Source organism: Calidris pugnax, unplaced genomic scaffold (assembly GCF_001431845.1).
Source record: "Calidris pugnax isolate Ruff unplaced genomic scaffold, ASM143184v1 scaffold45, whole genome shotgun sequence".
Lineage (NCBI taxonomy): Eukaryota > Metazoa > Chordata > Aves > Charadriiformes > Scolopacidae > Calidris > Calidris pugnax.
This window is the reverse complement of record NW_015090764.1, coordinates 949,576-975,772: the sequence shown is the minus strand read 5'-3', so window position 1 is coordinate 975,772 and position 26,197 is coordinate 949,576. Positions and strand designations below refer to the sequence as shown.

Here is a 26,197-nt window from a genome sequence, read left to right as displayed (position 1 = left end):
TCCATTCCTAGCTGCCTTGATTTATTTTTTGGGTTCGCTCCTCTCTACACCGTTATCCGCAGGGGTATTTAGCAAATTATTCCATTTTAATACAGCAATGAGATTTGTCCTGCAGCAGCTCGGGCTGTGATGCTTCCACCTCTCCTTTATTCACATCTGGCAACACCCACCATCAGCTCCTTGGTATTTCTCTTCATATTTGTTTCCTCTCGTCCCTCGGTCGCCACAGCCCAGCCCAGAACATCAGCGCCGTGTCCCCCATCCTGCCCCTTACGCCCAAATTCACACCCCCTTCGAGCCCCCCACCAGACCTCCCCCCAGGACACCGTCCCCCACCTCCCGACCAACAACAACTTGGAAAACCATGAGCCGGAGAGAACAGATGGGTGTATTTTGTGGGTAGATCTGGTTATACAATAACTAATCAAGGTAACGACACGCTGGCAGAGCACCGACGGCACGGACCTGCCCATTTCCTTCCCACTGCCCGGAGCATCCAAAGCCCCTCCAGGAGGAAGGACCCCGTTGGCAGGTCCCAAGGGGGGGGTCTCTGGCCCTCCACAGCACTGGCATCCCCACAGGCAACACCAGCTCCCGTTCCTCCAAACAGCTTCCTACTGCCACGTTCCCCCCAGGACACCGTCCCCCACCTCCCGACCAACAACAACTTGGAAAACCATGAGCCGGAGAGAACAGATGGGTGTATTTTGTGGGTAGATCTGGTTATACAATAACTAATCAAGGTAACGACACGCTGGCAGAGCACCGACGGCACGGACCTGCCCATTTCCTTCCCACTGCCCGGAGCATCCAAAGCCCCTTGCAGGAGGAAGGAGCCCCATCAGCAGCTCCAGAGGGGGGGTCTCTGGCTGCATCACCCACCGCAGCACCGGCATCCCCACAGGCAACGCCAGCTCCCGCTCCTTGAAACAGCTTCCTACTGCCACGTCCAAAGTCCCAAGTCCCAGCGTGAGCTCAATAATCTGAAGCCTGAATACCTTCTTCCTCTTTCTTTTTTTTTTTTTTTAAGGGAAAAAAAAGGCCACAAGGTGAAGCTCCTGGAGGGAAGCTTAGTTATGGGGAACAACCCTGCTCTGAAGATACAGCAGGAGTTGGTAAGAAGCTTCATCTGCCCCGACACAAGCATCCCTGGCAGCCAGTGCGAGGTGATGGATCTGTTCCTGGAGTGACCCTGGACCACCTCATGCTCCACCACCTTCCCTTCTGGGATTTTCTTCCTCTTTAAGGAAGCGCGCTTGGCAGTAAATAAAACCAGAATAGCAACGGAGCAAAACACAGTCCAGACACCCACCAAAACAACTGTCAGCTCCGTCCTTCCAGAGGACGGGAGAAAGAAGTCAGTGGGGACAAACATCTGCCCTGTTTAAGGCAAGTTGTTCCAACGTGTCAGCAGCGAGGGACTTGGCAGATGCCAAAGGGGCAGCACTGCTCAGGGAACGTGTGTACGGCACCACCCAGAGAAATCACCTATAGGAAACGTGACTGCACTTTGTGCTGATTCAAAGGAAAAGGGCAAAGCCTTTAGAAGAGTACTCTTTCTTAAATCCATATGTATTTTTGCTGGAAAAGCTTCGGAAAGGAAGGCTTTCGGGGTTCAGAAAGGAAACTCCTCTGTAGCATCAAAGGAAAAGTGTAAGTTTCATTGATTTTCTTTGCCAAAGAAAATCAAAATATTTCAAAAGAAAGAGTAATACTGGAAATGGCTTCTCTTTCTAGTTTTGGGGGGAATGGGAAGCAGCAGCATCCTATACAACATCCTTTACCAGAGGCTGTGAGGCTGCAACAGCCTCATGAAGCCAGGGAATGAAAAGGCATTAAACACTGTCCACTACACATGGGAAAGCCTTCGGAGAGCTCAGCTCTCCCCAAAAACCACAGTGTCAAAGCGTCAGGAAGTCCAAAATTAGAAGCAAGCCCCAAAGGACAGTTAAATAAGTCCCATCGGTGTATTTCCTCCTCAGCAAGTGGTGTCTTTCTGGTTCCCCATGAAGAATGGACAAAGTTTTGTTTCCTCTGAGCTTTTCTTTATCTCACCCCATTTCTCAGCAACACCATGGCAGGTCCCGGTCCGATTGTTGGTCCGGGAGAGGTTCTCACACACCAGCAATGGGAAACCTTGTTTTCCATGAGTTTTTGGACAATTTGTTCTTGGTGTCATCAATTATGCACAGCGAGTATTTATCACCTTTGCTAAGGAAATACAAAGACTGGATGCTCGTCTGGATCTCCCTCAGCTCAGCAGGCACCAGACCACCACAACGACAGTATCTAAGCTGGCTATAACTTTTATCCTCTGTCAGAGGAAACTTCTTAAAAAGTAACTAAGCTTTAGCTTAGGGAAAGCCTGCAACTGTATCCGACTGCAAAAGGAGGATCCTGCAGAAACTATATCTTTTAAGCATCTTTATTTTAAGCCAACACGGTGAGTTTTTTTGGCTCAGCTCTGGAGATGCTCATCTTAAGGGTGAACAACACGTGAAGGACTGAAACTCTCTTTTGACATTGACCCTTAAAAGCATCCCATCTCCCGACCGCCAGCGTGGGGACAGAAACACGGCACATCCCCCCCCCAAGTGGGGTTCAACCTGCCCCAAAACATTTCACAGCCCAAACCCGCTCCCCGAAACCTCAGCACAGCGCAGGGGCGAGCAGCCAGGTGCTATTTTCATCCTCGATAAGAGCTAAACTCCAAAAAATACCCCCAAAACCGGGTTTGCTCCCCCAGCATCCTCCAGCCCAGCGTCCCTGCCCCTCGGGGGTGGGGACCCCCCCCGCTCCGTGCATCCCCACGCACCGCTGTGTCCCCCACGCTCTTCCCTCCGCCGGGGCTCCGGGACCCGAGGGGTTGACCCCGGCCCGTGGGGACCCACCTGGGAGCGGGGACGTGACCGCCCGCCCCCGGGGGGACGCTCCGGCATCACCGCCCCCTTCCGCCCCCCGCGGCCCGGCCGCATCCCGGCCTCAGGCAGCCCACAGGCCCGGCGCTACCGGTAGGAAGCCCAGTGGGAAGGGGGGCGGCCGGGGCCCACCCGTGGGTCGCTCCCGCCGTGGGGGCTGCCCGCCCCGCTTCTCTCCCACCGCCGCCGCCGCCGCCGCCCTTCCCCGCCCCGACCCCCGGTACCTCGATTTTGTCGACGCTGCGGGCGCAGCCCACCACCTTCATGCCGTGTTGTACCAGCGCCCGAGCCACGGCCGCCCCGATGCCCACTGAGGCGCCGGTCACCAGCGCGACCCGCCCGGTCCAACGCTCCATGGCCCCGGCCCCGGCCCCGCCGTCGCGCACAATGCGCCGCCCGCCCGCCACGCCGGCCACGCCCACCACCCCAAGCCACGCCCACCTCCCCTCAGGTCACGCCCACCTCCTCGATGATCACGCCCCCCGCCCCTCAGGCCCCGCCCCTCCCACCTCCCATGCACCGAGTTGGCGCGGGCTCAGCCCTCGCCGTGGGAAGGCCGCCTTTTGGGGCTTTTCCTCCCCAAAACGGCCCCCGAGGAGAAGGGAGAGGCGTGAAAGGAGGGAGGGGAAACTACCGCGGAACGGCTTTTGGGCTCGAAAGGTAAAAATAACGGTAAGGAAGAGGGAGGGGCTGCTCTAAGTCTTGCTTAGAGTGGCAAAATCTAAGCATTGTCACAAAAATTTATAAAAAAAAATAAATTATTCATCATCTTCATAGTTTTCCCCTGTGTTTTGTAATCAAGTGGAAGATATTGTCTATATCTCTTAACTAATATCCAAAGGAACTAGTTATCAGTATTCCCAGTTAACTTGGAAAAAGGTTATAAACCTAAAGCTCCCTCAGAAACATAATTTTCACATCTGATTTTGTAAAACGGCTGTAAAATAACCAAGTGGGTGTGTGGTTGACAAAGCATGATCCCCTTTAAATATAAAAGCTATTTTTTATTATTGATTCTGTGATTATTTACGAAAACATATATACCTTGATTTCGATTTGCATACATGATTTTTAATTCCTACATTTTTTGAGTCGCATTTGTAGGAGGAACAGCCTCCAGCTCTGGCTACACACCGGCAGGTGGATGGAGGTGTAGGAGCCACGGGATCCAGCTCATGTTGGCTGAACTGGGATGCTCCCCTGGGCAGAACTGGGATGCTCCCCTGGGCAGAACTGGGCCATCACCTCTACTCCTGTTGACCCAGCACCAAGTTTTAAACTGCTTTTTTCCCCCCCTCTGTCTCCCTCCCCCTGTACCTCCACTGCTCACAAACAAGCTGTGCCATGGGACACCGCAAGAACAAGGTACGGCCAAAAGGACCTTTATGCAAAAATCACTCCAGCTCATTATTCCATTAAGAAAACATCAAGGCGTGTGGAAAACCTGCTTTTTGTTTAATTACATTCCAGCAGGCTCACGCTGAAGCTTCAAGTCCTTCTGAAGAGCAGGAATTCAGGCCGCGGGGAAGGAGCCTTGAAAGCAGAAACACGTACAGCCCACTTTTACTATGCATATTAATAAATATTCTTTATTTAAATTTTGCACATTGCGCTTTTACATATTACATCCAAAACATTTTGCAAATGGATGTCTAATTTGTAAAATCTTATACCCCGGCCCGTGGGGGACCCACCTGGGAGCGGGGACGTGACCGCCCGCCCCCGGGGGGACGCTCCGGCATCACCGCCCCCTTCCGCCCCCCGCGGCCCGGCCGCATCCCGGCCTCAGGCAGCCCACAGGCCCGGCGCTACCGGTAGGAAGCCCAGTGGGAAGGGGGGCGGCCGGGGCCCACCCGTGGGTCGCTCCCGCCGTGGGGGCTGCCCGCTCCGCTTCTCTCCCACCACCGCCGCCGCCCTTCCCCGCCCCGACCCCCGGTACCTCGATTTTGTCGACGCTGCGGGCGCAGCCCACCACCTTCATGCCGTGTTGTACCAGCGCCCGAGCCACGGCCGCCCCGATGCCCACCGAGGCGCCGGTCACCAGCGCGACCCGCCCGGTCCAACGCTCCATGGCCCCGGCCCCGGCCCCGCCGTCGCGCACAATGCGCCGCCCGCCCGCCACGCCGGCCACGCCCACCACCCCAAGCCACGCCCACCTCCCCTCAGGTCACGCCCACCTCCTCGATGATCACGCCCCCCGCCCCTCAGGCCCCGCCCCTCCCACCTCCCATGCACCGAGTTGGCGCGGGCTCAGCCCTCGCCGTGGGAAGGCCGCCTTTTGGGGCTTTTCCTCCCCAAAACGGCCCCCGAGGAGAAGGGAGAGGCGTGAAAGGAGGGAGGGGAAACTACCGCGGAACGGCTTTTGGGCTCGAAAGGTAAAAATAACGGTAAGGAAGAGGGAGGGGCTGCTCTAAGTCTTGCTTAGAGTGGCAAAATCTAAGCATTGTCACAAAAATTTATAAAAAAAAATAAATTATTCATCATCTTCATAGTTTTCCCCTGTGTTTTGTAATCAAGTGGAAGATATTGTCTATATCTCTTAACTAATATCCAAAGGAACTAGTAATCAGTATTCCCAGTTAACTTGGAAAAAGGTTATAAACCTAAAGCTCCCTCAGAAACATAATTTTCACATCTGATTTTGTAAAACGGCTGTAAAATAACCAAGTGGGTGTGTGGTTGACAAAGCATGATCCCCTTTAAATATAAAAGCTATTTTTTATTATTGATTCTGTGATTATTTACGAAAACATATATACCTTGATTTCGATTTGCATACATGATTTTTAATTCCTACATTTTTTGAGTCGCATTTGTAGGAGGAACAGCCTCCAGCTCTGGCTACACACCGGCAGGTGGATGGAGGTGTAGGAGCCACGGGATCCAGCTCATGTTGGCTGGAGGAACAGCCTCCAGCTCTGGCTACACACTGGTGGGTGGATGGAGGTGTAGAAGACATGGAATTCAGCTCACATTGGCTGAACTGGGATGCTCCCCAGGCAGAACTGGGGCACCAGCACCAGGTTTTAAACTGCTTTTTCCCCCCTCTCTCCGAACTGGGATGCTCCCCTGGGCAGAACTGGGCCATCACCTCTACTCCTGTTGACCCAGCACCAAGTTTTAAACTGCTTTTTTCCCCCCCTCTGTCTAGTATTCCCAGTTAACTTGGAAAAAGGTTATAAACCTAAAGCTCCCTCAGAAACATAATTTTCACATCTGATTTTGTAAAACGGCTGTAAAATAACCAAGTGGGTGTGTGGTTGACAAAGCATGATCCCCTTTAAATATAAAAGCTATTTTTTATTATTGATTCTGTGATTATTTACGAAAACATATATACCTTGATTTCGATTTGCATACATGATTTTTAATTCCTACATTTTTTGAGTCGCATTTGTAGGAGGAACAGCCTCCAGCTCTGGCTACACACTGGTGGGTGGATGGAGGTGTAGAAGACATGGAATTCAGCTCACATTGGCTGAACTGGGATGCTCCCCAGGCAGAACTGGGGCACCAGCACCAGGTTTTAAACTGCTTTTTCCCCCCTCTCTCCCCCTCCCCCTGTACCTCCACTGCTCACAAACAAGCCCTGCCATGGGATACCGCAAGAACAAGGTACGGCCGAAAGGACCTTTATGCAAAAATCACTCCAGCTCATTATTCCATTAAGAAAACATCAAGGTGTGTGGAAAACCTGCTTTTTGTTTAATTACATTCCAGCAGGCTCACGCTGAAGCTTCAAGTCCTTCTGAAGAGCAGGAATTCAGGCCGCGGGGAAGGAGCCTTGAAAGCAGAAACACGTACAGCCCACTTTTACTATGCATATTAATAAATATTCTTTATTTAAATTTTGCACATTGCGCTTTTACATATTACATCCAAAACATTTTGCAAATGGATGTCTAATTTGTAAAATCTTATATTCAGCTCATTGTCATTCTGTACAGAATTATAGGTACAACATTACTTTGCCACTAGTTTGCTTTTTTTTGTAAGTCTCACAGTAAGAGAAACATTTAATGAAAAGAGATGGCTTAAATTATAAGAGAGGCTTGCACAGCTACTCAACTAAAGATACAAGCCTGAAGAAAGAACAAAATCAATGAAATCACCTCCACCAGCCTCCCCAAAAAACCAAGAGGAAAAAAAAAAAAAAAAAAGAGAAGAATCACATTAATTTAAGATAAAATTTTGCCATAAGTCACTAAATTAAGTTTTTGAAAGAGAAGGCGCAGTAGTCATCTTGAGAATTTCAGTGAAAGACAGAGCTATGTTATTGGATTTAGTTCGCTCCAGCCGTTGTCAACCAACCGTTACAAATGGGCCCCTTGTGATCATTTAAGCGGCAGTATTTATTAAATTTCTCCTTCAGATGCTGTCGGTATTGTTCTCTATTGCTGTAAAAAGACTTGTTGTTTGCCATAAAGGACTGTATTTCATCTTGTGAGATAAAGATTTCCTCATCAGAAGTGCATTCAGACTCATCCTGCAAAGGAAAACAGGTATTTAGGAACTGGAACGTTGCCCCTCCTGCATGTACATCCCTCCTGCCATCCAAGGCCACCTCTATGTCCCCAAAAAATGATAGATCCTTCCTGTCAGCGTGCCACCAGGCTCAGTTGGGTCACCCTGCACCTGAGCCACAGCACTCGCCTTTTTGGGGCTAAGAGGCAGCCTGAAATCCCCCCAGAATAAACTTCAGAGTCTTAGCGCATTTCCATTGAAAGAGGAGGGCTTTTATTAGAGAAAATAAAGGAAAAGAAGAAAAAAAGGATGTAAAGGGAGGAGGAGGAGGAGGGAAAGGAAAGGGAGAGAGAATAAAGTTGCCCCAGGAGCTTGTAGTGGGAAGTAATATTTGAGGCATGAAGGCAGCAATAATGCACGCTTCATTTTATGGAATAATACACTCCTTGACAATGAACACTCATAATACGAGTTCTGTCACTTGCATTCCAGGGACAGGGAATTCCTCCTCCTCTGCAACGTGTCCGAGTTACAGACTGCACAGAGAACTCACAAAAGCAAACACACCACACACTGGGAGGGGAAGCTCTGAATTTTAGGTTCAGTTCCACTCTCTCTTGTAACATTTCTTCACTGGGATTCGAGTTCTAAACCCCATCCTCATCCCCAAGGATTTAAAGCCGCGTGCTACAACCTAGAATTCAAAGTAAGCTGTTACTTACAAGGAGTTCCACTAAGCTCTTGGCACCTTTTCCACTATCAGGAACAAGTGACATTTCTGTAGGTTCTGCAAACTGTGACACGTTTTTCATATGCTCAAACCAAGGCAACTGCTGCCCACTTTTTTCTGAGCTACAGCAGCTTTCGGCGTGTGTGTCTTTGGTCTTGTCGCGATGAAACTCTGTGTGCATGATATTTCCTGAGGTCTCTCTGTTACCTGGATCCGCCATACAGCTCCCCAGTTTCTGCATCTAAAAATTGAAAGTAGCCTGTGATGAACTGCCAGCAGTGTTAAACCTGGGACAATCGAGTTTCAGGTGGAAGCAGGAGGGAAAGAGGAAAGGAAAAGGTTCAAAAAGAGCAAGGATATATGTTGTATTTAAATATGTGCCTGGGGAGGAGGGGGGGATGGCATGTAAATTCACTGAGAGTGAGCAAAAGTGCCCACACTGGGAAACACAGGAGAGAAGGGGCTCCTTCCACCACAACTTCTTCTAGGAAGGACCTCAATCTCAGAGCTTGGGTGGAGAGAATTACCCCAATTACAGCATTTGTCGCAATCGAAATTTGAAATACTTTTGTAATGACTTTTAAATGTATGTGTTTAAAGCAGCATTCTGGAATAGCTGTGGTCCTTACATGTTCATTCTCACACTTCAAGGTTTTACTTTTCTTTTTCTTCTTTTTGTTTTTGCCTTTTGTGTTATTCTCTTCTGAATTAGCCCAGCATTCCACGCAGCTGTCTCCGTCCTCCTCCTTGTCATCACAGCGATGGACACACGAATCGTCTCCTGCAAGAGACAGGGCATTATCTCCTCAGATCCATCACGCTTTGGGGACACTAAACCTGCTTTACCTTCTTACCAAACCTACCGTTTTCATCATGGTTGCAGATGCCTTCAGTGCAGGCCACGTCTGAGCCCTCTCGAGATCCCGTCTCGCTGCCCTCCATGCTGGATGAATAGCCACAATCGCTGCCGTTACAGTGCGGAGATAAACCTGAGACAAAATGAAAAATGATAATGATCTATCACAGCTGTCACTTATTCTTCAGTTATGCCTCTAACAAGGAAGAATCCTTTAAAAAGAAAAAGTTATTTTTAAAAATAGCTGAGCACTGTTTATCCCACAAACGGTACATGTTTTAAAAAATGAAAAATAAGGATATTCAACATACCTTTCTTCATTTTAGGTGAACCTAATAGGGTACCACTACCAGGACAGGTGCAAGAAGTGCTTTCATTAGTAACAATTACTTCTACACAATTGTTGGCTTCTTCGGTGCTACCACAGGCTTTGCAACTACTTTCCGTGAAGTTTGGATTTTCCTTAAAACAAAAAACAAGAAATACTTGCAAGTACTGGGAGTAGCTCAGCCAGCATCTTTATAAAGGGTACTCTTTGCACAAGCAAAACCAGCTGACACTGACTGATAACAGCCACAGAATTGCTTAGAATTCTTCACAAGTACAAGGCAACTGAAAAAACACCCCAACCTACTTTCATCACAATAAATTTAATGGGCAAGCTGTATTAATCAAGAGAACTAGAATAATAATTGCACTTAAGTCAGTCAATTAAGGCTTCCCCCTCCCTCAAAATGCAACAGTAATTGTCTGCAAAAAGCATTTGAATTTCCATATTTTAAGTGATCTTTAAGAAAAGACAGTTGAAAAACATTCTAGCCTAACCCAACCCCCTAGATTTAGGATTTTATTTTTTCAAAAACCACCAAACCCAAACCTCCAGAAGCTATGGAGTTCCAGGCAACTCCTTTACAAAATGACTGTGCTAATCTGAAAAAGTATTTTGATTCTTGTGGAATTAAACTAGTTCCCAAAACTGAAATACAGTAAAACCTCTCCAGGATTTTAACATGGAACAGTGAGCTGATGAATGAAGCCCTGAATTAGAAATCTAGTTATCCAACCCCAGCAGAAAGCCCTCGCTATCAATATTTACCTTTGCTTGATTTATTTCCTTCTCTTCTGTTGCCTGCAAAGGAGTAGGGATCTCACACACACACTTATTTTTCCGTCTGTTCTTTCGTTTTTGGCGCTTCTTCTCTTGTTTCAGCTCTCGCACTCTTTCTTCTTCTGAAAATTCTTCACAGAGCTGTTCCAATCGACTAATACCCTGCACTTTTTCCACAGCCATCTGTTTATAAGAGGTTAGATCTATTTATAGATGTTAACACAATTCAAGCTTTTACATTTATGAAAGAGGAGGAGGAAAATAGCTGGTAAGTACGTTTTATAATAAAGTCACAGCAACACAACTATTGATTATAGAAGAAAAATGTCTGTCCAGATTTAGTCAGTAAATTCAGTTTGCTGGGGAAGATGTATGTACAGGGGGAGCCCAGCGTTTAACTGACAGCCCAAATTTCCAATTTTCAGTAAGAAGTTGTAGACTTGAATGTGTTTTCGGATCTGTGTTTACATGGCAGATACTCTGATTATCAAACACAGAGAAACACATTAGAACTACTGCTACAGAATTCCTGCAGCTCTTTGTCTCCAGTAACTGGGGAAAAAATTAAGTCATTTTCTAGACAGTCCAATTTTGAAGTGTAGACATGTCTCTAAATATCACATGTAGCTAAACACGCTCCTTGATGTTAAATTTAGAACAAATACCATAATGGCACATTTACATATTACAAATTACAAGAATATAGTTAAACTAGGAAACTATTCTGGATCAATGCTCCTACAGAAATAAAAAACAAACTCATGGGGGTGTTTTAGGTCACTTTGAGAACTCCTTAAGCCAAAATGAGACATCACCATTTCCCACTCACCTTAGGACAGGACTCCATATAAATATAGAACAGTTCTGTACTCCAAATTCATAGCCAACCTCACACACCAGTATAGTTACCCAAGTTTTACAATGTAAATTAATTATCAATACCATAGTTTACTAGATTAAACATTTCCCACTCACCTTAGGACAGGACTCCACATAAATATAGAACAGTTCTGTACTTCAAATTCATAACCAACTTTGCACACCAGTGTAGTTACCCAAGTTTTAAAACGTAATTAGTTATCAATACCATAGTTTACTACATTACAAAAATCATCAGGCAAAAGCTGACAAAAAGGCCAGAGCATACCCAGTCCAATGGCACTTCCATAGCAGGGCAAGTTATTAAAAAAAATACGTATAAAAACCTCCAAGAACTAACTAGATTAGGGTTCCAGTATGATCTTCCCCAAACTGATTTTATTCCTCCTCCTCCAATGTTTTAAAAGCTTTTAGAGAGAACAGTCATTATGAATGGAAGATAAACCAACCAAAAGAGATGGATGTCATACCGAAGGGGAAGAATACTCTTGGCATATGTTAAAGGAATTGCATGGAGTTCTGTGGGAAGTTTGAGACCCCACAGGATTCCCGAGTGCATTTGGGACACGCTGAATGCAAGAGCTCACAGTTGTGTTTGTAATTCAAAAGCACATCCTCCATTTTTACTAATAAGCCAAATAAAAACTGTTGTAGCCAGAGCTACTTTAAAAGCTACCAGGTAGGAAAAAAACCTTCCCCGTGAATTAAAAACACAGAAGATCCAGCATTCTGAAACATGCAGCTTGGGAAGGAAAAGCAAGCCTCAGTCTTTTATGTTCCAGTAGACTTCACCTGGGAAGGCAACGCAGTTGTGCTGCGCGTTGACATCACACAACTGTTGCCTGCAGTGAACAAGGGATCAAATGCAACACCCTTGAAGCTCCTTCCAGCCCAACGTTAGTAGAAAGCAGAGAAATAGTTGTAGTGAGAATGCACACAGTTACCACGGCAATTCAAATACAAGTTAGATAAAAATTTGATTTTTACCTCGAAGCTTTTGCGTAAAGCATCAACACCTAGGTAAAAAAGCATCTGCCACGTTTGTTCCTCAGCCCGCAACTTTTGCCAGATTCGGTGTAATCTTTCATAAAGATGAATACCCAGGCAGGTCAAAACTTCTTCTTGGGCTATGTCTATTGTCTTAGCATGCCTTTCTCTTCGTCTAAAGGAAGAGTCGAACCAAAGTATAGTATGGTTAAAGCAGCTGGAAGTCTACCAAGAGATCAAAGCAGTTCAGTGATGTATTTTCTTTACGTACAACTGCAGATATGTTTGCATGACCAGCTTTTAAATCGAGTTCTGCTGTGCTGCATGCAGATGCAAAATAGAAAGGACCAGGTCAAAACCACCACTGCATCCCTGGCAGGTTAATCTGTGCAGGGCACTGCCGAGCTGCACTATGAGTTCCCAGCCATGACTTCTGCAGGTGGTGCCCCATCGGCCTCTGATCCCTCCTACTGGGAGGGATCAGCAGAGTTTTATTGGCAAAGAGATGCAGCCAGTCTTTTGGTTCCTAAAATTTATATTTAGTTTATATAGCAACTACTTCAGCTTCCTAGACATTTAGGTGTCAGTTAACTGAAGCTGAATAAACACACGTGGAAGTTCATACGTTACTTACCGTACAAAGTAAAAATATTTCAGTATTAAACTGTATCTAACATCTACTAAATAAAAATCGTTATAAAGGATTTACTCTCCTAATCAAACAGTTATGATGGAGCTCTACAGATACTGAGCTTGGAACTGTATTTTTCATTGGAACATTTTAAGACGCTAAAACAGGTTCAGAAATCACTATAATATACAAAATGGCAACAAAACTAAACTGAACAATTGGCATTTGGTAAAACTGTCAACCAAAGTTCTCTTTCTATTTCGCATATTTCGAATATCTCAATGGAAAAGCAGGCAGCCCTGGGGAGCGAACGAATGAACTAGGAGACATTTGGCAGTTTCTTTCAGTCTTGCCTTCAGAGTTAAATGCACTTTAAAAGTCAAAAGCAGGTATAAAATCTCAGCTACTTTGAAGCGCTCTCTCCAAAGCCTACTCCGACGTGAATATTTACATCCAGAAGTGTGTTATGCAGCAAGGAGGCAAAAAAATCACTTTGGCAAAATACATTCAAGAATAATAATTAAAAAAAAATAAAGAAGCAAAGCGCTAGATAGCCCACTCTAGCAAATTACATACTCATACCCTCCTGCGAACTCTGGCTCGGCTCGGCCCAAGAGGTGGGCGATGAAATCCGTTTCGCAGCAGACGTGTATGTGCCGCTCGTGGGGGCAGCACCGCAGCCCCTCGTAGAGCGCGGCGCAGTAGCCCTTCTCCTTGCTGCAGTCCAGCTCGCCGATGAGGATGTTGTACGCCCGCAGGACTTTATTTTTGCAGTCCGTGCAAAACCTGCGTTAAAACACAACGCAACGGAACCGAATCCTTAATTCATGCAGAAACTCCGACACGCTCCGTCTAAGTTATAACACACTGAGCTGTTTAATAGTGCATGCTATATTTAAGCTAGGGCACGTAAGGTTTATGTTACTTCAAAAGGTAAAATAGCAAGCCTTTGGCTGTAAGCCATCTAAGTTTACTATATGTATTATACTACCTATTGGCTATTACGAGGCTGGATATCAACTTTCGTGCTCCAAGGCATGAATCAAGCTAATTGGTAAAATAGAGAAATTCCTAAGTGGATATGCAGTTTTCCATATTCGTTCAAAGACCACTATTCACTAGCAGTGAACAAACTGAATCATTAGTACAAGCCAGGACAAAATTCCTCTCCAGTAACACACTCCAAGTTACTTTATAGCAATTATCTAAAGTATACTCAAGTGAGTGATAAGCAATAAGAAAAAGTTTCCTCTGTTGCCTGCTGCATTAGAGCGATATTTCCACTACAAGCACCTTTGAACATATTTTGAATTATTAGATTACTGCACAGATAGCCAAACAAGGTTTATTTATAACACAAAGAACTCCGTTTAAACATGTGATAGCTCAGATAACTACACTCTTCTCGTATTAGTTATGAAGTCTGTTATAATTAAAATATAACCAAATTAAGCTCATTCTATTTTATAGGAGGAGGAATCTTCAAGAAGCTACAAAACCTCTTGCTGTATTATTCTAAAAATGCAAGTCAGACAAGCTGCTCACATTTCAGCTTGAAAAGCTGGCTCTTCGGGCCATCTCTGCAGGGTGTTTTTCCCTTTCCTAGTTTGCCCAGCCACTTGACAACACTAAGTCAAACAGATTTTGCTGTTTGACACAACTATGATAACTGGCTAGTTTCTGCAGCGAAAGGAAAGAAAACAGCAATATTATTGCAGGTTAGCAGCAGGAACGCTGCCAACACCACGTTTAATGTCACAGGAGATTAAAGTTATTTTGTTTCCGAAGTGTTATTTCCACACCACCACCACCCCCACACCCATCTGTGTCCCCCCCAAGTTTACATCAGAACCTTGAGACTACTGGAAACCAAAACTTTTTTTAATCAGCATGGTAACTACTGTACACATGCAGCAATAATTTACTGGCCTATTTTTTGCCTGCAAGAGAGACCTACTAGCACCAGCACTACTAAATCATAAACAACTGTTTTAAAACAGTGATTTACAAGCCAGACCAAACCTAAAGTTTGCTTTTAATAGTTTAGTTCACATTAATTTGAAATTGTACATACTCCCCAAAAGCCTAAAAAGAAAGCGTAGTCCCAAACAGAGCAGGCTACTTGTGAAAGAGTGAAAGAACATACACAGTTTTAATACATTAAGTTGTAAACCATAGTTTAATCCCAACCAAAAATATTAAGACAAGTGGCTATGACTTCATCTGAGGTCTCTGCATTTTCCCTACTGTAACACAGAATAATAGGTAAACACAAAGAATATTTCACCATCTTAATCTCATCAATTGTTACAATGCAGTCTGGCAAGGTCCTCCATCACCAGGAAGCTTAGATCTTATGTTTTAGGAGGGAATCAGAAGAATCCTCAACACTTTTACCAATTGTGTGAACTCTACATACATTTTGATTCACAAAAAAAGAAGAAATGCAGCATGTATTCCTCAAAATGAAGGTGTGTCTTTGTCCGTTAACATACCTGTGTTTTCGTAGATAGGTTTCTAATGTTTCTAAAAGACAACTAGAGTCAATTAAAACTACTTCATCCCTGCATTCCTGGGACATGAGCTCCCACACATCCATCCAACAACCCCTGCAAATCATAAGAAAGAAAAGACTGTACATTATCCTGTTTGGGGGTAAGAAAAGCAGCAAAATAAAGCCTCGCTGGTTTACCTGACTGCTCCCTGGAGAGGTCCACAGTAGAAAGTGATGCTACACATCCTCTCTTTCCTTCTGTCTTCACTATTTCTCTTATCTGCACTTAATTTCTCTGTACTGAGTGTGCTACTTCTCCTTTCACTGCCATACAGTATTAAAAAACATTTTTTTTAAACCTATACCATATATATTATGAACTAGTTGTTTTTCCTAAACAAATGCTATGAAAATGCTACCATGTTCCTTCATTTACTTGAATTCCTTTATAGGCAAAGCCTTAACTTCCAGTAAATTCAGGGTAAGACATGAGATATAAATTTTGCTGTCCATGTTTATAAATGATTCATAATTACTTTGTAAAGTTACAGCTGAAAGTCAGTAGCAATTTTTCAGACTATTACCTTAAGTATAAACATCTACAAGCTTTAATTCTTCTGGCAGATTAAATTTCATATGACAACTTCGTAAACAAACAAAAAAAACCCAAACCCAAAGAAAAAAGCAAAAAAAAATCCCAAACAAACTTCCAAACATCTATCACCAGAAGAAACCATAAACCACCATACATTAAATTTCCAAAATCTGTTTGAAAAACACCCCAACGCTTTAGAACACACGTTGGGATATGCTAAAAGCACACTTATGGAGCAAAGAACAAACTTTAAATAGCAAGTCCTGTTTACTTACAGGCTTGCCTACACTTGACATTTTATCAGAACGGTCACTTGTGTTTAAGCTCACGTATGGATACAACAGACCAGGGAAACAGGGGGAAAAGCACTCTGATTTAATAATTAGCTCCTTGGGAGTATGTATCTCTGCTGTTATCTAGTTTGCCAGATCATATGGCTTGTCTTTATGAGAGGTTAAAATGCTCCTTTGCCCCGAATGGAACCCTGTAGCCATAAACCAGGTACATTGAAACCAAGGACGTCAAGTAACTCTCAAGTGGTATTAGCCAGTTACGTAACTTGTATAATTAAACACACAATTACGACTCAAAGCCTTTTGTGTGTATAAAATGCCTCACAGACGCAACTCAGCTGAAGAAGTGGTTTTTTGTAATGATGTCAAGCAGAAGCTCTAAGCTGATAAATAAAATTTGTTCTGTGAGACAGTTCTATTTGATGCCTCCATGTCTAGGGCTGTGAGTGCATTTGCTTCCACTCAAGGCAGCGAATTTTCTTTGGAGAAATCCCAGTACTGATACACCCTGATCACTCCTGTAGCACAACAAACTGGGAGCAAGCAGTGTGCAAGCCCTGTTTCTTTAGCAAACTACACTGATTGTCCACAAACCATCTTATCAGATAAAGCTGAGAGCTTTACTTGCAGTATATTAAAATACTGCTCTTCCACACATTCCCTATTAACCTGCCAGCACTCCAAATACTGAGGGGATTTATTCCAGCATGAATTGAGGAAATAAAGGCAGCATTTTCCTCTCCATTCAAGCAGTTTTAGAATTGTTCTGCCTTGCCAAAATGGTAAATGCAGGCTCCAGGATCTATGTTCTTACACAGAAAAGATGAATCTTACTAAAAACAAAGCAAAAAATTTAACACTGTCATAATGCTTTGAATTTATTTTTAAAATATATACCCTTCTACCCCTATGATCTTTTGCTTGTGTAACATAAGCTTTAAACTAATTATATGAAAAGCCTGTAACCAAAATATAATAGGAGCTAATGATTAGCTACCACTGTCCTCAAGCAGCACAAGTAAAAATCAAGTGTCAAATTCCACATGCCTGGCATCTCAGGGGATTTATCTAAACCCAAAGAGACTCGAGTCTGCATAGAAAAATACATGTCCTGTAACTGGAAACCATGATCAAGCTTTCACAGGTTGTGTGTTTAACCAAAAGCAGAACACAACTGACTAAAAAAAGTCCTGGACACTCCAGCCAAGCATAGTAGTCAAATTTATTGGTCATCATAAAAAAAAAAACCACAACAAACCCCACCCCACAAACAAGAAACCCCCCCAAAATCCAAAAGAGATTTATAGGGAGGGTTTTTCTGGTTAACCAGCTGGAATAAACTATTTCAACTTCAAGACACAGAGCAACATATGCATCTTTTTTACCAGCGTATTCAAAACATGCTGTCACATTTTGAGAAAATACATTTTACAGAGTTTTAGTTTTAACCCTGCAGCACAACCACAATAAAGCCCTTTTATTAACAGTTGTGCAAGGCATTTTTAATAATCCCAAGCAAAATGATGTATATTTGTTTAGCATGCACCCTTTCACCTCAATGTGAGAAAAAACTGCTGATCGATCATTTTGGCATAGAGCATAAAAAACAGTTTGCCTTTCTAGAGCACTGTTTACATCACAACACAGATGCCATCCAGGCCCTGAGCAGACTATATTCCCACTTAGGTCAGATGAGATAGGAAAAGCACATCAGAGAGCACTGGTTCATAATGGCCAAGTTGCGTTTTGGCAACTGGTTTTGAAATTAAACATGGATATCTTTATGCAATAAAACCCAAACCCAAGTAAAACGCCCCAGCACCAAGTAAAAGACCCAAACACCAAGTAAAAGGCTCAACAGCCAAGAGGAAAAAATTGAACAGCTAACAACAAGCAAGTTTTGGGAAACAGCTGATTTCATATAGTAGCCTTAAATTTCACATGAGAGCATCAGTGGTTGCCTTAGGGCTTAGGGAGGGAGTACAGATTACACTGGGAGGGCAGAAGACCTTATAGCACCGGTTTTGTTAATTCAAAGCGTGATTAAGGGCAGTGGGGAAAGTATTAAACATCTTATTGATAAGACTGTTACTCTTACTGTACAAAAAAAGGGCCAATTACCTTATCATGAGAACCTACAGAGAAAGATTCACACCCTACAGCACACCAGAAACTCCTGGGTGCCTCTGTTCCTCTCCCCCACAACTATAGGAGTCTCCTGTAATCCAAATAGCATGGAGACTACCCCTCTGGCAAACAGATAACAGCATAAGAATTGATCTCAGTGCTTATAAATAAATTAGTATCAATAGGTTGATTCCTTCAAAAAAAAATTAGATTGAATTGTGCATGTTAAACACAAACTTACCCCAAAGGTTTTGGTTTGTGTGTGTCCAGGGAGTGTAATTGACATCTCTTGTTCTTCTTACTTTTGGGAATTGCATCGATCATATCATTCAGTTTGGACCTAAGGAGAAAAAAATGTAACTTATTATTCTGAAGACATGGTTATACGGAGAAATTTTAAAGGGATTGATTCAGCTCATGTATCCTAATGAACATTAAATCTAAACCATTCTTCCTGTCCTGCATTTTTACTTCTGATGACATACAATCCTGCAGTACACAAGGACAATCCAGTATAGATTTCCAGACAAATCCTAGCAAGCAAGATAAAGACAACCCACAACAAAAAAAGCAATTGCATAACTGCGTAAGTAACAGACCTCAAGCAATGACACCGGTTTCAAAAGTGTAGGAAACCACCACAACCACTTTATCAAGTCACACCACCTCACCCTCCAGATCTCAGCATCCCCAGCTCTGCACTAACCTCTCCTGCTTTCACTGGCCTCTAACTGGAGCAGGAATCAGAGTGAGCTGAAGCCAACTGGAAGGCAAAGGCCCACTGTGGCAAACAGTCGCTGTTTGGCCCCCTGACAGCTGAGAAACAAATGGCCCCAAGACTGAGACTATTTATTTATTGTGCCAGCCAAACCCAGGAGGTTTCACTTTCTCAGTGCCACCTTTCTACTCAAGAGTAGAAAAAGGTTTGGGATTTTTTTGGGGGGTGGTGGTGGTAGGGCTGTTAAATTATTTTTTATTTTCATTTTTAAATGCAAAGTAGCACATGAAGAAACACTCTGCTTCCAGAGATCATGAAAAATCCACAATGCCTATTCCAGATTAATGACTGAACATTTTCATATTGGTCTCTTTCAACTGCAATCATGGCATTGCAACTGATGATACTAAAGATTAGGTCTTTTGGGTTTGTTTTTTTCCCCAGTTTAGGCAATAACCAGTTTAAAATGACTGTAAAAGACAAGTATGTACTACAACATCCAAACTTGCAACAATCCAGTATCACCAATAAGAAAGGTCCAAAGCCAACTGCACAGAAAGTAGCACATTTTCCCCAGATTATTATTATTTAAGCAGTTCCAAGACCGACGTGTGTCTAACTTACCCGTGCACATAGAACAGTGTATAAAGCTTCTTTGCATCAGTCATACAGCTTCGAGTTACAGAAAGAACCCCCTTTGGCCCTACTGTCAGGGGCTCGAGTGCAGGATTTCCAGACTCCACAAGCTGAGAGAAGAGCCGTTCCACGCTCCGCCGGCAGCCAACACACGGCACCAGCTGAGAAAGGGCACTCAGAACTTCACGCGATGTCACCATCATGGCAATATTTAAATCCTGCTGCTTAAGCATGCTATGTCTCTAAAAAAGAACGAGAAATGAAATAATTAAAAATTTTATATAAAAACACATGCTAAACTGATGAAGGTTTCTTCGCCTTCAACAGCATTTCCTTATCAAAATACACTTGTGGAAACTGCAGCGCTCAGTTTCAGTTCACTGTTTTGCTGTAGATCACTTAAAATAATTACTGCACAAACAAAACCACGCTTGCTAATATCACAGAAGCAATTCTGCTTCAAGTCTTACAGTCTACTGTAAGAAGGAATCTAATATTTTTCTCTTCTTGTTCCCTCCTCCTACCACTCAATTCAGCAAATGGTGCTTCCAAGCAAACGGCACACCTCCCTGTCCTGAGCTGGAAGCCCTTTTTTACTCCACTCAGCAAATGGTGCTTCCAAGCAAACGGCACCCATCCCTGTCCTGAGCAGAAAGCCCTTTTTTCTCCATCTCAGCACAGATGTTTTACTAAAGGGTCTCACATACAACTCTGCAAGTTTTCACCTTCTACTCACACTCATTTTTATCTTTGGCACATAGAAAGGAAATTCTTGGACACGCATTGGCATATATGGAAATCTCATTTACAATAAACTGTTCTCATATATGGAAATCTCATTTACAATAAACTGGTACTGTTCAGATCAAGACAATTTGGTAATATTTTCCCTGGAAGGCTAAATGCCATTTCGCATTACAATTCTAACACCTGAAATTTAAAAAAAAAAAAAAGAAGCACACATTACTATTCAGGGTGAGACGTTTTACTTCAGTAGTGAACATCCAATGTGTGCTAATTATAGAACATTTGAGAGAACACCTTCTAATATTTCTTATATCGATAAACAATTTTAGGAGCTGCTTCTGGTTCCTCTGCCAAACACATCCAGGCACACATAAAAAGCACATACTCTTCTGTTTCTTCTTCTAACTGCTAAATTACTTGCTTGGACTTCATCAACACTGAACTGCCACTAGCACAGCTTTGCAGAAGGCAGAGTTCCTTCCTCACACACCAACCAACACATCTACACTCAGATTATCAGCACTACTGGCACTTTCCAACATCATCTGTGAAAGCAGAGGCCTGCCAGTGTATTAACTGTCCTTCATCCCTGGTTATACAAAGTAGTTTGTATCTACATGGGCAATAGTTTTCCACAGCAGTATTTTCTATATTACTATTGCATGATACCATTTAAACACACCTACTGTAGAAATGTCTTGTCACAATTTCTGGGAGAGAAAGAAAAGACCACAAAACACAGTGAAACTAATCAATCACATGGAATGTGTAAATACAGCAATCGAAAAAAGAAAATATTTTCAGCTGATTTTATGTAATACACATTATGAAAAGTAAAGCTATTATCAGATAACGTTTAGGGGTTGTGCTCTTAAAGGCTGGCACATTAAATAATCTGACAAGTGATATCACTCTGCAATAATCCTCTTTCCTGTAATTAATAGTACTAGTTACAGCAACAGCAGGAACAAGCTATTTCCACAACACAGCTCTGCTTTATTCGCAGCATATGCCTGAGCTGCTGCTGCCCAACCACCAGTGAAGAAGCACAAGCTCCATATCAGCAAACTGGCCTGTTCCTTTGGACACTGACTGGCACAACTTTTTTTTTATTTGCTACAGGTGTTACAGTGCTACAGTTATTTGCCCAAGCGTTAGCAGATAAGTTTCTAAAATTAAAGCTTCAGGGACACCACAGAACCGTCTCTCACTACTCAACTGCATGTAATCTATAAATTGGCACGTCACTTTATCTTGGTATGATTCTAGTCACAAGAACTCCATCTTAAGCAATGCACTTGAAAAAGCAGTTCAAAAGTATTTAGGGAAAAAAATAAGAATAAAAATGTATTCATAAACTGTAGTTTCCATTAAGTATAAATTGGCAGTGATCAGAAGATGCTTTGTTCTCAAAAGTTTTCAATTCTAACTAGATATGCAGCAATTACCTCCTGACAAGACAACGGTGTATAAATGCTGTGAAATACAGCAAATGAATGCACCTGGTGTACTTTGGAACCAATACATAATTGCATACAGGTACTGACGTGTCTTTTAAGTCATTCCAGGAGGGACAACCTCCTAGAGAAGCAAAAGCACTGAATTAAGGAAAGCAAGATCCAATATGTGGCCTTGTTGAAAACCAAAAGGATGTATTTACCTGAATGAACTGTTTTAATTGCGTCCCGTTATTCTGATGTCCATCAAGGTTTAGCACGTTATCAGGAAATTCCATCACCATCTGTACAAGAGGGGGGAGAAGAAAAAAAAGACTTTCAGGAAAAAAGTCGAACACAGAGCGTTAGTTTATTTTACTTTCTTGTGGGAAGTAACACAGAAATTACATTAAATCTTCATTCTTTTCAGGTAACTATTGGAAGCTTGGGAAAGGACAAAAGTAACAGTTTAACACAGTGAATGTTTCAGCAAATGAACTAAATGTTTCACTAATACAATGTTCTAGAGGCAGTTTATAAATGGCAACTGTTAAATACATGTTATAGAGGAAGCAAAAGTTGCTAAATGGCACCTCAGTATTTATATCACACTATCTACATGGCTTAAAACCTTGTTTCAGTTTTTTAAAAAAAAAAAAATTCACTAATACAATGTTCTAGAGGCAGTTTATCAATGGCAACTGTTAAATAGATGTTACAGAGGAAGCAAAAGTTGCTAAATGGAACCTCAGTATTTATATTACACTATCTCCATGGCTTAAAACCTTGTTTCAGTTTTTTTTAAAAAAAAACTGTACCTCACCACACTGAGATCCAAATTGATCCAACAGCCTAACTCAATTTACAAAGCTATGAAGAAACAGTCACAACAGCTTAATGACTGAGTTGACTCCTTCAAAGGCTAATTTAAAACCATATTAACCCAACAAGGTACTCCAAGGTATATTTTGTTTTGTAGGATTGCAGCTGCAACTCTCAAGAGGCTCAAAGTAAAACATAAAGCCTACAGAACTACGTGATTACTCGTCAGTAATTAATACTATTTCTTTTACAATTACTGAGCAATACAGGGCAATTTCTCTGGGGCCAGGGGGGTAATCAGTAAAATAATTTTCAGTCAAGAATCCAACTTTACAAGCACGGAGGAAAATGAAACAACCAGAAAAATGAGTGAAGACTGGCTTAATTGATAATCTTTGTCCAGGCTGAGAAATACAGAATTTATCACTGTAAATACTGAAAGTTCACTTTAAAATCTGAAAAACAGAATAACAACTTTGGTTATTAACTCTAATACCAATCAACAGCAAATGAAACTGTCCGATTCATCCCTTCTTCTCCCTCCACCTTCCCTCAGTTGTCTAGTAAAGACAGAATTCCCCGCTGTCTCCGTAATTGCTGACACAAGTTCCAGAGAACCCACACATTTACTTTTACAGGCACTCAACAGCGCTCCAAAATAAACATCTATTCTCTAGGGCCAGAAAGCAAGGCAATATTTCGATCTCACATATGCTAGAATTGGAACATTAGCACAGGTGCCTTGTCTTTGTGCAGAACAGTGCCACAGCCAGGCTAATTCTGACCTCTCGTGCATTTCTTCTCCAGTTTCCCTCGCCCCGACCCACACACTAAGCAGCAGCACAAGTTTTTGCTGTGGAATTACAGGTTTTCCACACTGCTGATTTGGTATTTCTGTAGGGAATGAGCTACATGCAAAAGTAAAAGCTCTACCTGTTAATAACAGAGAGAAGAGAAAAATCTGCGTCTTTTTTTTTTCCCCTCGCCTTCATCTCTCACTATCAGACAACACCCTTAGGTGTTTTGTATAACAGAGTGAAATTATCAAAGACTAAATTAATTCAAGTGTCTGATGAGATTTTATTAAGTGGTTAAACATCAACCACCATCACACTCTGAACTGGAAGAAAAAAATTCCCATAATACCACATCAAATGGAATGCCTTCTAGAAATCATAAAAGCTGCTTAAGAAATGAAAAGGGTTAAATATTTAAACTTCCTTTAATTTCCAATTGGGCCATAAGAAACAGAAAAGGGTGACAGTGAACAATTCATTTAGAGAAGCACTATCGCATTGCTCCTAAACACCTTTCTATGCTACTACAAAGCAACGTTGCAAAATTAAGAACATTATAGGCCCTTCATTCACTAATTTGCAATCACCAATTCACTATTTCTAGATTTAAGGCACAGATTAACTCTTCCCACTGATTAACAGAAATGAAGTGGTCCCATTATTTTTAAAATTTGAGTTTTAAAAGAGGGCAACAGAAGCCAGCTACTAGCAATAAACACCACTATTTTTTAGAGATAATGCTGCAGATGTAAAATTATGTTTCAAAGACAACTGCATGTCCTACAATAGCTCTCATTAAGAATTTAAAACATAAATTATAGAAGACTGAGACAAGGAAGCTAAGAGTTCATTCACTTGCTTCTGCAGATTTATTTAATAAAAGCCTCCAGAACCACCTAGAAATCCAAGTACTTTGTAACAACAGTAACAGAATGGAAAAAAAATAAATGGACCCGAGATAAGATTTCTTCATGGTAAGGATGACTTGCACTTGCATAAATGCCTTTCATCCAGATGGATACAAAACTGATTTACAGCTATAGGAACCTCTTCAATCATGAGTATGGCCTGCCTCTGGTGTAAAAAGTAGAAGGATAACGACAACATAGTGCAATTGCATAAAGTTTCAGCCTGGCATTAAATTCTGGAACTAAACCACAAATGGAATTTTAGGTCAGCTGAAGTCATCTACCTGATGGCTGGTACAGCCAAATTTTCACTCTCTCTCAACCTATTAAACACAACAAAGGTATTAAGCATGGTAAGTTTTCTACTTGACACAATCTAATTGGTAATTTTTATAGGGGTTCCAGAGGAAAGAAAAAAAATCTAACACCTTAAAACTATATGGGGAATGAAGGGGTAAAAGAACTTCTAAGGCGTGGCCAAGACATCAAAGGACCCCAAACTTACACTATTCCTACACAGCACTGGGTTTTCCAGATAACCAGCCACTCTAGGAGAGTTAGATATTGCTTTGGGCAAGTTAAGGGGAAACTTTGCCTAATGTATAAGCACAGTTAACCAGAGATGACAGCCTATGTAAGGCCAAAAATTTAGTGACGATATTTGGTAAATTAATAATATGCCATCATTTAAAACAATCAAAACTAAAATACAGCAAAGACCCTTTCTTCAAATGTACCAAAACCAGATGGGATTGAGACAGATATCTTTAACAGTGGGAAGGAGGGTTAGGAGACCATCTGAAGATAATAATTTGTTTTGTTCTGGAAGAGGGAAGAAATTACATTACAAAGTTGATCAAGTTGGCGGATGGAAGTCAGGCATTCTCCCATACTAAGACATGAGATTAGGAATTTAAAGCTCATACATTTTGCACCACTTAAAGTAACAGCAGTCACTGTCCCACCACTGACAACAACAGAAATCAAATAAGAATAATTCAGGTACTCAATTACACTAAGTCCAATTTTATTTTCAACCCAACATTTTCACACCATAAGAATTAACACAAATGACAACTGGCTAGTGAGAAAATTTTTCCCATTTGCTCTGTGTTCACCTCCAAGCAACTTCTGAGCCTTCCTCTAAAGACATGAGGAAGAGAAGCAAGACTAGAGAGCCTCCGAGCTGCATTTAGTTCATTTTTCCACTGAATCTTCTGGAAATGGCAAAAACACCCGTGTTTCTCAATTCAGAATAAGACGCTGAAAAGGAAACACGCTCAGATTTGTTCCTGCAGACAGAGCAGCGTATTATGGATCCGATAACCCTTAGTCTAAGCCAAAGCTCTCAGACACAAAAAGGCTAGAGGTGTTTATATCTAAGAGTGTAGTAATCGCCTGGTTGTAAACCTGGGTTTTAACGCTAATATGGCTCCTGAAAAATGGCTTTGCTCCACATTTGGGCTTGGGCACCGAGACACGCTTGAAAACAAGTTACTTGCAGGCCCCAATCCGGGCAATAACTTTGTTATTGTGTGGTTTGCCTGTTTTTAGAGCTGGGAATCAGATAAAGAAAACAAAAACCGACAACAACAAAACAAAAGTTGCCCCATTAAGCGCTGCTAACCCCAAGTGTTGCCAAAGTCGAGGAGATTAAGGCTGCAGGAGCAAAGGAGGAGCCGGGGAGGCCTGTCTGGAGGAAAGGCCTCGCCTGGGAATTGCAACACGGGGCAGATGCTGGGTGCGGAGGCGGTCGGGGGGGGGGTTAGGAATTGGCACAGGGACTCACCGTCAGGGTGTCATCGATGTAGAGGGGGATCTGCCTCTTCTCGAAAGGGAATTCCTCCTCCCCGTCCCTGCAGACGGCCACCAGCCGCGCCATCTCTGCCTCTGCCCTGCCGCTTCCTCTCTCTCCTCTCCAGCCTGCTAAAACCAAACCCCGGGGAGGTAAATACCCGCCGCGTTTCCCCGGCACACTTTCACCAGCCCGGCAACCAGCCTGCTTTACCCCATCGCCTGATTCACCACGGCGGGCCCCGCCGCCCCGGCCC

General features: G+C 42.9%; 2 protein-coding genes across 5 annotated transcripts in view; both read right to left on the bottom strand.

The window, feature by feature from the left end:
* DHRS11 (dehydrogenase/reductase (SDR family) member 11) overlaps positions 1–4,868 on the bottom strand; it is a 28,446-nt gene extending 23,578 nt beyond the window's left edge. The window contains exon 1 of one of the 2 annotated variants that reach the window (XM_014952125.1): positions 4,858–4,868. Coding sequence is in view for 1 of the 2 variants with exons in the window: in XM_014952045.1 (XP_014807531.1) it covers positions 3,143–3,274 (132 nt within the window). In the remaining variant the exon portion in view is untranslated. Of the gene's footprint in view, positions 1–3,142; positions 3,287–4,857 lie in introns of those variants that run through there. The other variant, XM_014952045.1, reaches the window with a different exon arrangement.
* A 1,869-nt stretch (positions 4,869–6,737) lies between these two features.
* The window catches only part of GGNBP2 (gametogenetin binding protein 2), a 20,059-nt gene continuing 599 nt past the window's right edge, over positions 6,738–26,197 (bottom strand). The window contains exons 2-14 of one of the 3 annotated variants that reach the window (XM_014966293.1): positions 25,936–26,072; positions 21,844–21,924; positions 19,425–19,678; positions 18,324–18,422; positions 15,069–15,182; positions 13,150–13,359; positions 11,943–12,117; positions 10,065–10,259; positions 9,280–9,430; positions 8,976–9,101; positions 8,742–8,893; positions 8,105–8,353; positions 6,738–7,404 (exon numbers count right to left, since the gene is read on the bottom strand). In XM_014966293.1, the coding sequence (XP_014821779.1) occupies positions 7,201–7,404; positions 8,105–8,353; positions 8,742–8,893; positions 8,976–9,101; positions 9,280–9,430; positions 10,065–10,259; positions 11,943–12,117; positions 13,150–13,359; positions 15,069–15,182; positions 18,324–18,422; positions 19,425–19,678; positions 21,844–21,924; positions 25,936–26,028 (2,103 nt within the window). In that variant the 5' untranslated portion in view covers positions 26,029–26,072 and the 3' untranslated portion in view covers positions 6,738–7,200. The remainder of the gene's footprint in view (positions 7,405–8,104; positions 8,354–8,741; positions 8,894–8,975; positions 9,102–9,279; positions 9,431–10,064; positions 10,260–11,942; positions 12,118–13,149; positions 13,360–15,068; positions 15,183–18,323; positions 18,423–19,424; positions 19,679–21,843; positions 21,925–25,935; positions 26,073–26,197) is intronic. The other 2 variants (XM_014966311.1, XM_014966302.1) reach the window with 2 other exon arrangements.